At 32.6% G+C, this 18,893-nt stretch overlaps 1 protein-coding gene and 3 non-coding genes across 4 annotated transcripts; 1 reads left to right on the top strand and 3 right to left on the bottom strand.

Moving 5' to 3' along the window:
• Window positions 1-4,352: 4,352 nt before the first annotated feature.
• Window positions 4,353-4,425, bottom strand: Trnav-cac. Its single transcript has one exon. It is a non-coding gene; the product is annotated as a tRNA-Val (tRNA).
• Window positions 4,426-4,614: 189 nt separating this feature from the next.
• Window positions 4,615-14,825, top strand: LOC123661762 (trimeric intracellular cation channel type 1B.1). The gene is made up of 7 exons (XM_045596702.1): window positions 4,615-4,859; window positions 7,760-7,916; window positions 10,480-10,652; window positions 11,185-11,284; window positions 12,801-12,921; window positions 13,580-13,747; window positions 14,007-14,825. Exons 1-6 carry the CDS (start codon window positions 4,739-4,741, stop codon window positions 13,733-13,735), a joined length of 828 nt encoding a protein of 275 aa, XP_045452658.1. The 5' UTR covers window positions 4,615-4,738; the 3' UTR covers window positions 13,736-13,747; window positions 14,007-14,825.
• Trnap-cgg lies at window positions 5,519-5,590 on the bottom strand. The gene has a single exon. It is a non-coding gene; the product is annotated as a tRNA-Pro (tRNA).
• Trnap-cgg lies at window positions 8,557-8,628 on the bottom strand. The gene has a single exon. It is a non-coding gene; the product is annotated as a tRNA-Pro (tRNA).
• Window positions 14,826-18,893: the final 4,068 nt, after the last annotated feature.

Genomic DNA, 18,893 nt, shown 5'->3' with positions numbered 1-18,893 from the left:
AATCTAAATATATTTATTATAACTAGCTGACCCCGCAAACGTTTTTTTGCCATATATATTATTAATCCCCTTAATCGCCCCTCTTATGTCTTAGGGGTATGAAAAATAGATGTCGATTCTCAGACCTACCCGATATTCACACACAATTTTATAAAAATTGGTCCAGCCGTTTCAGAGGAGTATTGTAACTAAAATTGAGACATGAGAATTTTATATATAAGATATAATACATGTGTACCTACATAATAGAGAACTATATTAATTAATAAACGGATACGTCATGTAAATATGAAACCATGCAGTATCCATAATAAACATACTTGAATCTCATTACACAACAATGAACTAATTATTCAAATTGAAAAATTAATTAAAAAGAAAACTCATAATATGTATTCATCCATCTATTTATTTTAATCCCAATTCATTTGAAAAGTGATTATATTTCCGAAGTAGTTTGACAATAATTTTGTAATAAGGCTAATTTATTGTTTACTAGCTGAGCCGGCGCACTTGTACCGCAATATTTTAGGTGATGTCAGGATTTTTTATTATTATTATTATTATATCTATAGATAATAATGAACGACTGCACAAAATTATCAAATTTCTCTGAATGTTTGTGCCTACTTGCATTTCGACGATACAGGAATCGAAATTATACACTCAGCTTACTTGCAAAAAAAAACGAGTGTGCTTTAGATGACACGACTGAAGTAAAACTTCTTTAGATTTGATATACAAAACGTAACTGGCTATGAGAGAAAGAGAGAAAGAAAATGTGTGATCGCACCTCTCTCTCTTGCCCCTGCAGTAATATACGAAACGTAAATCTCTCCCTTTCTATCTTCACTAACTTATATCTCCTCCTATCCCTCTCAACTTCAGTTCGCTTCACCTGATCACACTTTTCGTTATGCTCTCGTCACGCATTCACCAGCTTCACTCCCCAAATCTTCCAAGTGTCTTAAATATGGTGAATATGGTGAAAATAAGTTGAAGTATAACTAAAGAGGAAATATATAATATGAATTGTCAACAATGAAAAGCTATTTAATGTTTATGATGATAACAATATTTGTAATGTGTATAACATGTTATTAACTAATTATTATATGCTATAAAATAGCTTACGTTCATAGAAATACGATTCTAGGAGACAATTTCTGGTAAAAATGAAATTTTTTCATTCCTAGTTAAGTTGTTTTCTGGGCAACTAACAATGACATAGAAGCACAATGTTTTTAAGTGGTTATTTTTTATTGTTATTTTTTATGTATTTTATCATATTAAAGCAAAGATTGAAAAATTAAAAAAATATACCAGTGTTCCAAAGGCTGTATAAGTATAACCCTTCAACCAATGATAAATTTATTATGTGCCTTTTATAATAAGGCTAGTAATTTTCTAATGCTTTTATTTATTACTAATATTTTTACTATAAGCTAAGAACATAATTACATAATTATAATTTTATGTGGCAGCTGTAATAATTCTAGTTCCTAATGTTTATTTATAGAAATGTTTACTTTCTTATGTTATGGGTTTATTTGCAAGCAATGTGTATAATCATTAGACTGTTATTATTAAGTATTTAAAATTGTTTTTAAAATGTTTACAAATATTTTGATACCTAATTATATTTCATTCAATGTATGCGATGCATTAGTAGTAAGAGTTTTATAATGTAAAAACAAGTCTGCTTTAGATCACGACTGAGGTAAAATTTCTTTAGCTCCCACAGTGATATTCGAAACGTAACTCTCATCTCTTTCTGTCTTCACTAATATATTCCCCAAGTCAAACGTGCGTAAAGAAGTTTTACAAAAAAAGAAGTTTTACAGACAGTTTATTGAGATAATTTTCTATTATATTACCCGAGTATACATACAATTTTCTTTAATGTATAGTCGGGAATTTTATTCTGCGTTTTACGGCTATTATCAACATATTTAAAAATAAATTAAAAATTTGCACTTTAAATTTATACTAATGGGTATACTAGTAGTAACGATTAGTTCCTTTTCACATTCGTGTGATAAATTGAAATTAACATTTTACATACGTAACGATTAAATTCAAGACACTTTGTTTTCATCTAATATTTACTCCCTTGTAATATTGATATATCGCATACATACAGTAGGGAATAGGGTCGAATGTAGACTTAGGGCCTGTTCTACCGGTTATGAATAAAATTTATCCTGCAAATAAATTACGAATATATTATAATAGCAGGAGGATCATTAGGACCTGTTTCTCCTCAGTTAATAAATTACAACTTAAAGATTTATATTTGCGAATAGAGATATCTCATAAATGTAACTAAATTAGATGGTATAAAAAGAATAATATAATTAGCTTTTACCTGTCGGATACCGTCATCGGCCTAATATTATTCACAAACTGTGACACAGGCCATAAGTGCTTAAAATCAATTTTAATATTTTCAATCTAAGAATGTGTATTATGGTGAAATATAGTTCTAATGACATAAAACCATTGTAATAGAAATTCTAAATTACAACATTATGCCTAGAAGGCATCAATATACATAAAAAATCGGTAATATTAATGTGTAGTTTGAAAGAAAAAGCAAAATCAAATATATGTATTTATACAAAACGTAACATGTTTCCAAAGTTTTGGCTGTGCGACTATTAACAAGACTGACGAGGAAAATGTTGAAACCGTTCCTAATTGTGCTTTTTCTCGAATTATCATAATAATTAATATTATTTTTATAAATAACTTGTATAAGATTTTTTTTATGTTTATATCTTCGTCATTTAAAATATATGTATTTATATTAATAAATATAATTGAAGTTTTATTATTAACCTTTCATACACTTCAGCCTGTAATATCCCACTAGTGGCCATAAGGCCTCTTTCCCCATGTAGGAGAAGGATCAGATCTTAATCCACCACGCTGCTCCAATGCGGGTGGCGGATATATTCCCTACTATGAGCAACGATCGCTATCAGGTGTACATGATAACAACCGGGGCCGATGGGTTTACTTGCTCTCCGAGGCACGGTGGAGAGACCCACAAGGACTGCAAAGTATATAGTGTACAGTGAAAGTGAATTTTTAAGACAACGAGAACAACATTGGTTCAAAATATGTTCGATCCATACTTGTTATCGAATTATTTACAAAAATAGGCGGTACCGACAAATTAAAAAACCAACTTTTCCTTATTCACGACTCGTTCGTTCGTTTATTTACAACAACCAACTTCCTTTCGAAACAAATTCCGTTCGACGCGTAGGTACTGCAAAACAGGAAGCAAAACAGGACAAACTACAAGGATTGCACATACACCCAGACCACGGCAAACACCTGTATGGCCAATACAAATGTTTGTCATGTGCGGGGATCGAACCCGCAACCACCAGCGCAACAGGTACAATCCATGACTGTAACCGTTGCGCCAACTAATTAATTTTTATATTTAACCTTTCATATTATAGGTTTAATTATTCGCCTGTAAGACAAGCATAACAGTTCATGATTTTCAACAAAATGCCATGGATGTTGTATTTGGATTAAAAAGAACCCTTTAAGTGAATATCTTAAAAGCGATTTTTTTTTTCTAGTTGGTATTTATTTAATAAAAATTAATGCCTGTTTTTGAGTGACTGATTGCATGAAATTAAATTATATGTGAGATGTAATTTAAAAATTCTACGGCAGAATAATTGTGTTTGCTGGCAAACTAAAAAAACCGACTTCAATTACATCGACAAGTAATTCAACGTAGGTAGACGAAAAAATAGTCAAGTAAATACGCATTATCAAAGATTACCCAAAAATTTGTTATCTAATCTACATGATAAACATCGGCTTTCGATTAAATTAATAACCATCAAAATCGATACACTCAGTAAAAAGTTTTGCGGATTTTTGAGTGTTTCTCTCGGTGTCTCTGGGATCTGATCATCAGATCTTCGTTTCCTTATCATATTAGGATAGGATATCTCCTCACTTAGGATATCTCCTTTCCCAAGACAAAGCTATCTCCGAACATACATAAAAAAATATATATATACGGTCGAATTGAGTAAACTCCTCCTTTTTTGAGTCGGTTAAAAAGCGTCTAAAAACGAGTATGATTAATTGAAAAATAAACACTATGTGGAAATCATGTAGCTAGTCAATGGGTGCGCTTAAAATATACCTACGTCTACAATTTATTTTTATTTATTTTTTTACATAAGTAATACATAAAACTTTTGGTCTAAAAAATTATTTTCGTCCATAATAGAAAAAAAAATATATAATCTAAATTTTTAAAAAATGTATGAAAAAAAATCTTGTTATGTATACTAATAATGAAAAAAAAGAAATGTTTCCGCCCGGGATCGAACCGGGGACCTTGTGCGTGTGAAGCACACGTGATAACCGCTACACTACGGAAACTTAATAGTTAAGATTGAAAAATCTAATCATATCAACCACTACTCAGAATTTAATAAAATTAAATAAAAAAAGAATATAACAAATGTAATTATAATCTACAACTACAGCATCTAACACGGCGGGATACCAATCGTTCTTTGCGTAGAGAGTTGACCAAAATAATCAAAAAGGCGATAGGTGATCGTTTCCGAGCCAGTCTCGCGGCTACTTCGCCCGCGAATAGTCGCGGACGCGTCACCGTGACACGTTATTGTCGGTGTTCAGTTAAATTATATTCCATTATAAACCGAAGGCTGCGCAAAAATCTAACACCATGGATCCCGAAGCATTCTTAGACCTGGCCAACCAGGTCATAAAGCTGAAAATGTATCCATATTTTGATATAGCGCATTCTTTACTATGCGCTTTAGCGGTGCGAGAAGATTTAGGAGCTGGTAAGCAAAATAATAAACTATTTATGTACATTTTTATCCTTCTTATCCCGCCAAATTGAGTTCTAAACCCACTGATGATGTAGATTGTCTTTTTAATGTAACACAGAGACAAATGTCCCAAATTATAGTACTAAATTAAGCTACCTATAGCGTTTATAAATAGATTTGTTCCTTACATTTGAACACAAACCGCACATTAATTTGGTATCGATATATATATATTTTATAGAAAGTTTTACAAAAAATGGTATTATAAATAATTTTAGATTAAAATAATTGTCTCAAATTAATCTTAATTGTTAATATTATTTAACACTTTTATGAGGTGGCATTATTATCTTTCATTATCACTGACGTGGGAGATAATGATTGCATATTTTTTGTAATAAGTACTTATTTGTAAAAATTAAACTCTACATTAGAGAGGTTATATATGTATATGTTTACGATAAGAACCCTTCTCGCTTGTTCCAGTTCTAACGATGATAAAACTAAACGTTTAAAAGAAATAGGTACAGATGGCGCCTGTGAATCAAAATAGGTCACTGGTGTTTTATCTATATTTTTCATAAGAATTTAATAATATTGCTCGGTTTTCAAAGAATTAATGAATAAATGATGTATTTTCTACAAAAACTTTGTCACAATGTAACAATTATGGGCTCGTCCGGGATTTGAACCCGGGACCTCTCGCACCCGAAGCGAGAATCATACCCCTAGACCAACGAGCCACGTCAATAACCGTTGAAATTAAAAAACAATTTATTACTAGTTGATACTAATATCAAAAGCTAAAGTACACGTAGAAAAATGAATTTTTTTACTTGTACCGAAAATACAACAAATATGTTAATCTATCTTACAAAACCATAAAACTATTGACAAAGTAAAATTTACGTCAAATTTTCAAAACATTTTGATAGTATGATAGTATTTATATAATACAAAACACGCACGCTTCCTGAGAAGTAACAGAACTGAATGTCTATTTTTATTAGCTTTACCAATATTTTGGAAGGAACTTAGAACTTGATTATAAAAAATATTGCTTATTAGGTACGACGGAATAATACAAAAAATAAAATAGTATCGAGAAACCAATCGAAGAAAATTTTACATTTAATATGTACGTAATTGTCGTTGGTAAATCCAAAAGAAAGGTTTGACAGTATGTAACAAAATATTTCACAAGAAATCAATAAAAACACAATGAAAAGCAAACAAAAATAGGTGATGATGGTACTGCCGAAATATAAGTTACAGGGTAGTTATTTTTGACTCATCAGATATTAATCAGTCCAAATAATTGTCGTTGGTAAATCCAAAAGAAAGGTTTGACAGGATGTAACAAAATATTTCACAAGAAATCAATAAAAACAATAAAAAGCAAACAAAAATAGGTGATGATGGTACTGCCGAAATATAAGTTACAGGGTAGTTATTTTTGACTCATCAGATATTAATCAGTCCAAATAATCGTTTATCTAAATTATTATTAATTATTATTTTATTATACCTATGTTATGCATATGTAGTAATTTTTATACAAACTAAATATTACAAAAACCAGCTTAATGGAATGATTGTGAAAATTAGGGCACGAATTGAGATTAAACAGTGATAAACTACAAATAATAAGACAGTGGGATCTACCCTAGAAAGGAAAAGAGCGATGCAGTGACACTCGTCAACACAGATTCAAAATCCTATATATTACAAAAGTGGTTCTTAAAAAAGTTGTGTCCAAATTTGAAAAAAATTGAATTAAGACAATAGTGTGTTTCAAGGAAGAACTTTTATGGGCAGAATCTATCAATCTCTTTTTTATTATTTAACTACTTTACGAGCTTCACGGCCAAACGATTTTACAGAGTTAGTGATTCTGTAAATTTAATTTACGTTTTTTTTTTTAAATTAAGTATATGCATTCTTTATTATATCCATTTTTTTAAATAATCACGAGATTGCACTTAGTTGCTAGCTTAAATCCTTAATTGCTAATTATTACTTTAGTTTTTCTTGAATAACTATTATAGGTCATTAAGCTACTTGCTAAACGTAATGGGAACGCAGGATACATAAATATATATGGTTACATAAATACCAACTGATCTGAAAAGCTTCAAAATACAAAAGAAAGCGCATGTTGTACGTTGTTTTTCTAGTCATTTTAATCGTAAGGTATAACGATTTTGCTAAAACTCGCAATGGACGCCAATTAACTTTCTTTTTATAGCTTGCTCTATATTTTTTTATAGAACTCTGCTAGAACTACCAGTTCTGCTTGAAAGCAGTTTTGTAAAGCTTCTTTAGATGTGATCTTCTGAATGGTCGAGGTACTTCCCCAGTTGGACTACTCCAGATCTTGAGCAGAATATATCCTGCTGTGCCCTAGCTCAGTTGAGAATTAAAGCTCGAGCTTTTAGAGATTAAGTTTCTTCTACATAGAGAAAGCCCATTAGTAGATTACAGACTGAAACAATCAATCACCTATAAAATAAGAACAAAATAAAATATAAATAGTATTACAATATTAGAGAAGATATTCAGACACGTAACCAATAAGTTTTTCTCTTCTTTATAGTCAGTTTAAATACTATGCTATCCATAAAAAAGTAAGGGCACTTTAAGAAGCCAGGAGGGCCAAGCGGATATACGACCAAATTATTTGGATGAAGGTCCTGTTTTAAATACACATTAAGGCCACTGAGCTGACATATAATAAAATTGAAAAATTAACCTTGTTCGATGGAAGTAGAAAACTTCAATAAATCTGCTGGCCAGAATTTAGACATGTATCATGTACATGACCAATCCAATCCTCTGTAGAGCAGATTGTTAAGTGCCAATACTTAATGCTGCAAAACGGGATACCTTATAATATTCAGTTAAAATTTCAGGCGCGCAGTCGTTTTCCCGCAAGCATCCCCTAGCATGCTGGTTGTCCACTATGCTCGTGATCTTCGCGGGCGGCATGGTGGCTAACGGTCTGCTTGGGGAGCCCATTCTCGCGCCGCTCAAGAATACACCGCAGCTTGTCATAGGAACTGTTACTTGGTGAGTTAGCTTTTTGAAATCTGGTAAATTTAAAAAAAGGGACCTCAAAAGGTAATTGATTTTTATCTTGATTAAGTCCTTACCTATGGCTGGATGATGAGTCACCCTGGTGCACGCAATCGCATTACAGTTAAATATTTTTACCTGCAATGTATTATTTGTTACATTTCTTGATCTTAAATTCCAAAATTGGGATATCCTTACTAATATTATAAATGTGTATGTAAGTTTGTTGGTTACGCTTTCACGCGAAAACTACGTGACCGATAATCATGACACTTTATAGACATATTCTTGGAGGTATTAGAAGTAACATTGGATACTTTTTATTTAAAAAAAATCTATGCGAGCGAAGCCGCGGGTAAAAGCTAGTGAGTATAAATGTCAAATTTTATTGATACGTATTGAATGTATTCGTAAAGTTTTAAAACCCATGTTGTTGTAGAATATTTGCAGTTATACGCACATACAAACTGTGGGTCTCAATAAATATGTATTGGTTTGGTACGTATAAAGTTCTCTATATTGTACAAATGAATTCACTTAAATAAAATAAATGTAAAACTACAGTGCTTGAATATTTTTGTTATCGCTGCAATTTCGCTCTCAATTTATTTAAATCACAAAAAATACAATTATTGGGCTCGTCCGGGATTTGAACCCGGGACCTCTCGCACCCGAAGCGAGAATCATACCCCTAGACCAACGAGCCGTGTATTATGATTTCGTAAGTACCTGTCATGTTTGAATTTAGTCCTAATGTAATGTTTTTTGAAATTTGAATCCGCTACTTCGAAAACTTAACTACCAACTTTTAAATTTTTTAAACTTACAATTCTATCTTTTAAATAGTTCGTTTATAAAGCTAACCTGCGCGTAAATACACTTCATTTGCGAGCTACTTTGACAGCATACTTTAGTATAACCGTCCAATGCTATTTTTCTGAGCCCTAAAAACGTCGATAAACTAAAATATAAATACTAACTGCCGCATACAACTAAAGAATTATTTTTCTCGATGAATGTGTTTTATTGCAAGCTACTTTGATAGACTATCAAAGTAGCTTGTCTATTTAATCAATGTCAAATTTAAAAATAGGCCATGAACTTTTTTTTCACCTGGAATGTGATTTATACACCTGTAGAACTTCCCATTTGAAGGAACTTAGTTAGGAGTCGAACAAATGTATATTTATAATAAAGACATCGTCAGTCAACGTTAAAAGAAAATGTGAAAAAAGTAATGCAATTTCAACAAACTGAACGTGAAATAACAACTCATCTTCTAGGACGGAGTATCGAGATGAAACCTGCGAAAATCGCGTCCAATATAGCACCAAATTTTTATTATACGTGATGCCAAAGCACTAATAGACATAAGTAGATAAAAATTCATAGACTGTATTATTTAATAGATTCCTTTTTTGTTTATAATAGATAAACTAAAAAAATACTCAATCGAAATTTTTTCGTCAGTAGAATGTAACATTATCGCTGAGTGACAAATGCTATATTTCAATAATAGTATAAAACGGAACAGACGAAATCGTGTGATCCATGCGGACGAAGCTGCGGACGGATAGCTCGTATAAGAAGAATAAAGAACGTCTAAAGCTACGTCAGAACGCACATTACCTAGATTGTAAACATCGCGACCGTCATGATGTATCTAAAAATATTGTTTGCATAGCTCTCATATTTTCGATGTGTGATATTATACATTTTGCTAAAATTATTCAAAAACCGTATATTTACCAAATTTTTTATTTTTATTTTGCGGAACTCGATATTTCGACATTAGCTACGAATGTCTTGTTCACGGGACTGAAGTTTGTGTGTAGATGTTGACGGCATTTGCAGTGTCCATACTGGACTACCTCCTTTCTCGAACGTTTTCTGCGCAAACACTGGTCACTACTACCATTGTCACTTTCACCCCTTGCCATTTTCCCTTGCTTTACGTAAATTCGACACTCGATCTTATGTTCTACATATGAAACTCACCGTATCGATTCGCGAATTGTTCATATCACTCTTCTAGTATTTGCATAAACCAATCACCGGATCGCACACCCGCGACAGTTGAAATCCATCTTCCCTATTAAAATTCCTATATTTAGTATTTAATGACTATATTTAGTAATTTCAATGGCTTCTCGTACCAGTCGGAGTATATAATGACGTTTTGTGGCGAGTATCTGAGCAATGGTTCGGTCCAGATTCCAGAAAACGTTCCGCAATGGCTGATTTCTTAGTGTTTATGAAAAACAGCCAGTTTGGATTTCATATGAGTGGAATATCTTGCAAGTAACTGATAATTTAGAGTAACTACTTGCACAGAACATTTTTGAACATTTCTAAACGGAAACTCTGGAATACGTGCTCAGAGACAATAGTTCCAAGTTCGATTTAACTTAAGGTACTAGATTTGCATCCCGATATTACCTACATTAATATTTATAACTGCTGTTGTTCAACTTTCAGACGTAGTGTGATGTTACACAGTCTAAATCTACTTTTGCATAACTAATATATAATATATAAAAAATAAATATTCTTCCAGGTATGTCGTGTTTTATACGCCATTTGACGTTGGATACAAAGTGGCCAAGTTCCTCCCAGTGAAGGTGGCCGCTGCAGCCATGAAGGAAATCTACCGCGCTAAGAAAGTATATGACGGCGTCAGCCACGCCGCTAAGCTGTATCCTAACGCATACATTATTATGATTATCGTTGGTCAGTATTTTTAACCGACTTCAAAAGCATGAGGTTCTCAATTCGACTGTATTTATATATACATATATGTCTCATTGTCATTAAATATGATCGAGTACCGACGAGTATTTTTTGAGTTATCTCAGATAACAGGCTTAAAGTTGACAGTTGTACCAACACTACCTGCGTTGTATTATTTGTCGATGACAATTATTTTATCCGTTAATTATCATATTTTATCATATTATTTTATCCGTTTTTTTTTTTATTTTATTTATTTATTTACACTTTATTGTACACCAAACAAGAAATAAAATAAACAAGCAACATTAACAATAATTATAAGAAAAAAAATGTACAAAAGGCGGCCTTATTGCTTAAAAGCAATCTCCTCCAGGGAACTTTATTTTTTATATTATTATTTTATATATTTTATTGATGATTACCTACTTCTATATTATTTTACTCAATCGCCAGTATTTACATACACTTAGTGAAATATTTAATAGTGACAGTAAATAATTATTATTTAACTTTATTTATAAATTTCTAGGTACGCTAAAAGGAAATGGTGCAGGATTTACCAAGTTAGTTGAAAGGCTCATCCGCGGAGCGTGGACTCCCACGGCGATGGAAACGATGCAACCTAGCTTGTAAGTGCTAAACTTCATTAGACTACATCATAAGCCTAAAAGATACTATATACAAATATAATTTTATGCATTTTGTTTATTACAAATGAATGAACAATAGTAAATATTAGGTTCTAATTGTAAGTCAGGACCGACCGAAATTTCGGCTATGTTTTCGGTCAGTTTAGGCCAAAAATCTAGTTTCTGATTTACCTTCGGTTTTGGCCAAAAATGGGTCGAAACTCTCTGCCCCGCCGAATTCTGTGCTTCGCCTAACTTAGTAGCCCCCCTTACCGCCGGCTCTCAGAAGGGTCTCAAGAAGTAAATATTATTATCTTATTAATATTTTAAGTACAAACTCTATGACATCAAAATATTGTTTTTTTTTTTTAAATGTGCAAATAAACACTAAAAATACACTAAACTTTAGTATACAGTGTTACATTGTCCACGTTAGTTTCAAATTCGGTTTCGGCCGAAACTGAGACCAAGGCTGAAATTTCGGTTCGGTTTCGGCTTTTTATAAAAATACCTGTTTCGGTCGGACACTGGTTTGAAGTAATTACGTCCATAATAATAACAAAAATCTTAAATACTTCAATCAATTTGAATACTTCTTGCCATTCTTGAAATAGGTGCCTATACTTAAAGTACTGCAAAACAAAACTTAAAAAAGACGTAAATTGTATTTTTATATTTTTTATTAAATTGGTTATATATATATTATTAAATATTTAGTTTGAAGATACAGTTTTAATGTTTAGTATTAACCACACGGACAAATTTCTCTTTGAAAGATACAGTTTTACTAGTAATGTTTAGTATTAGCCAAATGGACAAATTTCTCTTTGAACTAACAGCGTTCTAAAATTCCAAATGTTTATTGAACCATAAACATCAGTGATTTCTATTCAATTGTAGGTACGTAACGTAATCAATCAATGTTAATAGCAGCACACAGCTGTTTGTCACTGTTAATTCAAACTATAATAATAATATTTCGTGTTTAAAAAGAATGTAAAATTTTTAAAACGTAGAATACGTACATGAATTGAGTATGCTTTTAGATCCATACATAACTATAAAATGTTAAAAATTTATTAAAACACCAGATCTTTTTCAGTCCATTCACAATAATTCTAAGCCATTCCAATAACATAACTTAAAACAATATAGTTTATAAAGTTTTCCTTTCTGCGTAATAGCCGAAGTCAAGTGTTATCCTAGGTTTCACAAATGGAGGGTAGAAACAGATTCACCACAGATTTCTAGAACTGGCGTGGCGTAATTGTGTATAAACTTTTTAAATGCTTACCCAAAGTTTCTAGATGGTCACTGCTTTGGTATGAAATAGGAGAAAATAACATTTTATTAATGTCAATAAAAATTATAATTTGCTTTCTCAATTATACTATATTATAATCAACAAAAATATGCAAAATGACACACCTTACAAAAAATACTTTCTGACAACATGACATTTAAAGTTTATATCGTTTGAGCCAATTATCATGTTCATATTGTATTTGTTTTCCAGCTACACGAAGGCTTCTCTAGTGGCCTCGGTGATATTCGTGCTCGATAAAAAGACTGACTTAATATCGGCGCCGCATGCGCTCGTGTACTTCGGCATCGTGATCTTCTTCGTTTACTTCAAGGTAAAATAAATTTCGCAGTTCCTACTGTTAAAATAATTATTATTTCAAAGTTGTATACCTACCTACATTTCGAATATTTTTGATTTTACAAAATTTACTGCGAGTCCCGTGGAATAAAATATTTCTAGTGATCTTAAGTTTAGAAAAGTTTTAGAGCTTATAATTACGAATATGTTATCTAACTTCAAAAAAAAAATTTACGTTATTTTATTTATATTATTGGAAGTAGTAACATTAATTTTCTTGTTTTTTAAAACGTCCTAATCAATTAAGGAAAGAGATGATAGATTTATGGCCTTATTCTATAACCAATTATCAGGTATACGAAATCATATCTATAAGTATATTAATACGTGAAGCAAAAACTTTTATAGAGAAGGAGTGCAGAATGCTAATATTTTTTTAGTTATGCATAAAAAACATTAAATCAATAAAAAAACATTACACATACTACCATGTATTTGACACACACACACACACACACACACACATATCTCTTTTGTTGATAGTCAAAGTATGCAGTCAAATTGAATTTTTTTTAAAAAGGTTCTATATGTTCATAAATTTTTGGTTTTCTTAAATTTAAATTTTTAATTATGATCGAATTTCGACCTCTGGGCAACCACTACATTAATAGTTCTGTTTGTTTTAATTTCAGCTTTCTTCGATTTTATTGGGCATACACGATCCATTCGTGCCATTCGAAAACCTCTTCTGCGCTTTGTTTATGGGTGGTATTTGGGACTCACTCGCCAAGCTGCTAGGAAAGGGTCAACCCAAAGAAGAGACGAAGGATGCCAAAAAAACTAACTAGTTATTTCTACATGTAAGGCGTTTTTATAAATTTGCTAATTCATCAGATCAGTATGTGTATTTACCTAGTTAATCAATTTCCCCATATTTACCAATATTGCGAAAAACTTAATAAATTTTCACGTAAATCACAATTTAACAAATATTCGGCACAATTAAGTTTATATGAAAATTATTAAATATAATATATTTCAATTATATCTATAGATTTTCTGTATCACTTTGAGGTAATACTACTAAAAACCATAGCATTATATACGTTTTTTTTTCAGTTCTACCATTATCAACTGACACCGACAATACCTACAAACTGCGACGTTACCTGTAGTCGTTCAGATAACTAAGAAAATAAAATCTTAAAAAATAAATAAAAAAAATTGTAAAAACCAATAAATCCTAAAAAAATGGCACAACGACCAAAGTTCGGATTTAATTATAGTTAAGCTTGACTAGTCATAACGATAAGTTTTAAGCGCATGACGGTGAATTGTTTCTAAGTTATTATTGTGTGAGTTTTATGTTAAAGTTTATAATGTTACTTTATGTAATCAATGCTTTGTGACTTGTATTCAGTTTTGAGAACAAAACATACAATAGTACGGTTTTTATTATTAAATTACATATTACCTATTTTTACCAAATATAATTTTAATTAACATACGATAATTTCATAAAATGTATTATAAAATGTGTATTATTTTAATGATTACTGATTGATATAATATATTTAAGCATAAATTGTTCAAAATTTTGCATAACTTTCATACCTTTACTTAAAAGCACTATTTTAGTTTGAAAGTGTGACATTTTATTTTAAACATTCGAGCGTTGAATTTTTTTTTTTTTTTTTATTCGAAACGACTTTTGCGACTTTTTCGACTTCCTTAATTACATTTAAAATATAAATAAATATATAAAGTTCATGAAAACACTGGCTGAATCGCATGGGTGCTAGCAATGAAGTTCACTGGTTTCGTGATATTGTTTTTAATCAAAATATTGCCATATTCATAAATATCATTTAATACCTAATTATCCGGTTTTAAAATTTAGTATTTTTAAAGGAAGGAATAAAATGATTTTGTTAAAAAGCTTGTTTTATTGGGATGAAGGGATCAATAAATTTTTTGCAACTCTAAAGCACAAAGAGACCAAAAAATTGCTATATAATTTTGTTGTATATGTTACCTATTCCCTGTTCAGTAATACTACAAAACAAGGATAACAAAATATTTACGCCCAAAAACCAATAGACATAAAACAAAGCTTTTAAGCGAGACTGAAATAACAAAGCAATATTTACAATATAACACTGGTCTAAGAGCCAGGCACTTAACAGGGAAGTAGAAATACTTGTAATAATTGAGGTAGAGCACAACAGGATATATCCTGCTCATAATCTGGAGCAGCCCGTCTGGGGAAGTACCTCAACCTTACAAAAGATCACATTTAAATAATACTGCTTTCAGCTACCTATTGTTCCTGAGGTGAGCATAGGCGTATTTACCCTAGGGCCGAGGGTGGCCCGGGGTGGCATTCTTCTAGGGTCGGCGCAAGCTGAGCATACTTACTAGGGATGTGAAAAACACATCGAATTTTACAAGAATCGATCATTATTGATAAGTGATTTGTGCCTAAATAATTGTTTGCTCACAAACGAAAAAAATTTTTGGCGGATACTGCGGGTTTGTGTATGTGTTATAATAGAACGCAACCGTGGTTAGTTTTTTTTTTGTACAGTTTTGTAGCGCTCTCTCTCTCTCTCTCACTCTCCCTCGTATGCAACTTGTAGAATATATATAGTTCACGTGTTATAAATTGTGGTAAATCTTTAGTTAAGTGGGCTCCAATTTATGGGGTCCTGGGGGGAGAGGGGGTGAAGGGAGGGGGGAGGGTGGGTTTTTTACCCCCCTCGTAGTGTGCTTTTCGCGTAAACCCCGTGGTTTCAAAGATATCGTGTTTGAAGTTTTGAGGTTAACTTTACGTGATTCAGAGGTATAACAATACCTTAGAGCTCCGCGTCTGACTCCACCTTAACTCCGGTGCTGCGGGAAGTGCACTCATATGCTCTGTTCACCAACTTTCACACTTTATATTCGAACAAATTTACGTAAAAATGATCTAGATTGCAAGATCAACAAACGATACGAACTGACGTTTAACGACTAACAAATAGACACTTTTGACCAAAATAACGCGTCACTTAGCATTTCCTTTAAAACACAAAGCTTTAGATTAGGAAAAACCGAATTTCGGGACCGTGGGGGGAAGGGGGGGGGGCGCTACCCCTGGTACCACTGTCACACCTCAGAACCCCATGGTTATGGAGATATTCATGGCTAAAGTTTTGAGGTTAGAAGAAGAATTTCGAAAAGTTAGAGGAACGCTTGGCTCCGGCGCTGCGGGAAGTGCAGCCCTTCCGCCCTTGCGTGCGAAAGCACGCTCACTCATGCTCCGTTCCGCAGCGCGCAGCCGCTCCTCTACGCATTCGTTCGCGCGCTTTCGCACGGCGGGCGAGGGCTGCCCTCCCTCCGCGCCTCCGCGGCTCAAAAAAAACACTCTAGGGGTAGGGCAGACCGATACCACGTGGACAGTGGGGTGCTCCGATTCGGTTTTGGGTATTTTTCGAATTTCTAAACCTACATTCTAGCACGCAATGTTACTAATTTTATTAGAATATTATGTTTGACGCGTTATTTTGTTTAAAAGTGTCGATTTGTCAGTCGTTAAGCGTCAGTTCGTATCGTTTGTTGATCTTACAATCGAGATCGTTTTTACGTAAATTTGTTCGAAAATAAAGTGTGAAAGTTGGTGAACGGAGCATATGAGTGCACTTCCCGCAGCACCGGAGTTAAGGTGGAGTCAGACGCGGAGCTCTAAGGTATTGTTATACCTCTGAATCACGTAAAGTTAACCCCAAAACTTCAAACACGATATCTTCGAAACCACGGGGTTTACGCGAAACGCACACTACGGGGGGCTAAAAAACCCACCCTCCCCACCTCCCTTTACCCCCCCACCCCCATTTCACCCCATAAATCGGAGCCCACTTAACTAACGAATGACCTAAATTGTTATATCAAAGATTGATATATAATAAGAAAAATCAATTGATCAATCGACAGGGAGATAACCTTCAAGATGCACGATTGGATAAAAAATTATTACGTTATTGACAAATCATTGGCGATTTTCTGATGACATAGTCATCATAGCAAACAAAATTTTGGGGGATTGGATAACATTAAGAAAAAAAAATGTTGAATACCATAGTCAATACTTCAAAAAATTTAGGTATCAAAGTAAATATTAAATAGAGATAGAGATAATCCTGATGAAACTCTGTATTTCTGGGGAGATGTACGGCTTAAAGAGGGTAGCAACCTAGGGATGGATACAGGCTGCACAGTATTTGGATAGTTGGTGCACTACAGGGAAAGGCTAAATAAGATTTTAAATTAACATGGTTATTTTTACCACCACAATTCTTCACACGGGATCGAGTGTCGAGTGTACGTAAAACAAGGGACAATAGTAGACAATAGCAGCAAACGTACGAGAAAGGAGGTAGTCCGGTATGGACACTTCTAATACCGTCAAGATCTACCCGTAAATTTCAGTCTCGTGAATAAGACATTCGTAATGTTTAAATATCGAGCTCCGTAAAATGAAAGTAAAAAACATAGTAAATATCCCGTTTTTGAATAATTTTTGGGAGACGACTATGTTTAGCTGCTGATTACGATTTACTAAATTGAGCTGTTATATGCTTAAAATAAATAAGACCGTACCTACTATTCCTTTTATATGTCTTCCATATTGTCATAATTGCGTTTGCTCGCAAACGAAAAAAAAAACGACTTCAATTACATCGACGAGTAATACAACGTAGATCGACGAAAAAATAGTCAAGTAAAAACGCATTATTAGATATAACTCGAAAAGTAGTTGTTAGATCTCAAATAAATTTAAATGGGACCAATTGGCAACCACCACCTTTTGATTAAAACAAAATTTGTCGAAATCGGTCTACCCGGTCAAAAGTTCTGATGTAACATACATAAAAAAAATACAGTCGAATTGAGAACCTCCTCCTTTTTGGAAGTCGGTTAAAAATGAATTTTTTACTTGTACCGAAAATACAACAAATATGTTAATCTATCTTACAAAACCATAAAACTATATACGAAAAGTAGTTTTTAGATCTCCAATAAATTTAAATGGGACCAAATGACATACACCACCTTTCCCGTTCACCGATCCCGTTCCCGACTTCACCGATCCACTCAGTCAAAAGTTCTGAAGTAACATACATAAAAATAAATAAAATAAAAAAAAACAGTCGAATTGAGAACCTCCTCCTTTTTTGGAAGTCGGTTAAAAAATATAATTTAGGAGTTTTAGATTTTTAGTAAACAACGGTCTGCGGTCACCAACCCGCCTCCTAGCGTGGTGACTATGGGCAGATCACATGAATTCGCGCCATTTTCGGCGCGAACTTGTGAAGGCCTATGTCCAGTAGTGGACTACGAAAGGATGTGATAATGAAGGTAAAGCTTCAAAAGTAAGTATCTAATCGTAAGATCATATAGGAGAGTCTATCATTTATCTCTGAATGTTGGTTGCTATTTATCCTCGTGTTATTTGTTTACTATAAACTAAAAAATTATAAATAAAATTACTTGTATTAAAAAAATGAAATATATTTATTAAAGTGTAGGTATTATATATGTGTTTAACATACTATTTACATTTTTTATTTTGTTATTTTTTACTCACGTTTTATATGCAGAGGATATTTATTCATCATTTACTTATCTATGTTTTCAAACAGAACAAACGTATGGAATTTTTTGTTTAAAATTATCGATATAAACTTTTTTTTAAACATAACGAAATAAATGTTCATAGCTGTATTTACATAATAGTAATATCAGATCCCAAATTCACAACTGCAAATATAATATTTTTATATCAAGGCTGGGCAGATGCTCAGGACAGTGACCGATAGTTTCTGTAACAAGAATAACTAGTCCTCGCGTTTTGTAATGTATATTGCTCATTGCTAACATAAGATAATGTAAGGTATAGATCTCAGAATAAGCTTGGAATGCCTAAACACGAAATATAATTTAAAAAAAATTATTACGTTATTGTAC

Source organism: Melitaea cinxia, chromosome 17 (assembly GCF_905220565.1).
Source record: "Melitaea cinxia chromosome 17, ilMelCinx1.1, whole genome shotgun sequence".
NCBI classification, from domain to species: Eukaryota; Metazoa; Arthropoda; class Insecta; order Lepidoptera; family Nymphalidae; genus Melitaea; species Melitaea cinxia.
This window is presented reverse-complemented; position numbering and strand designations above follow the sequence as displayed.

What these genes read in the sequence shown, in the direction of transcription:
- LOC123661762 (XM_045596702.1), top strand. Translation starts at nt 4,739, where the DNA reads ATGGATCCCGAAGCATTCTTAGACCTGGCCAACCAGGTCATAAAGCTG. An exon ending in CATTATTATGATTATCGTTG is followed by an intron (nt 10,653 to 11,184) that starts GTCAGTATTTTT and finishes ATAAATTTCTAG; the next exon opens with GTACGCTAAAAGGAAATGGT. An exon ending in GAAACGATGCAACCTAGCTT is followed by an intron (nt 11,285 to 12,800) that starts GTAAGTGCTAAA and finishes TTTGTTTTCCAG; the next exon opens with CTACACGAAGGCTTCTCTAG.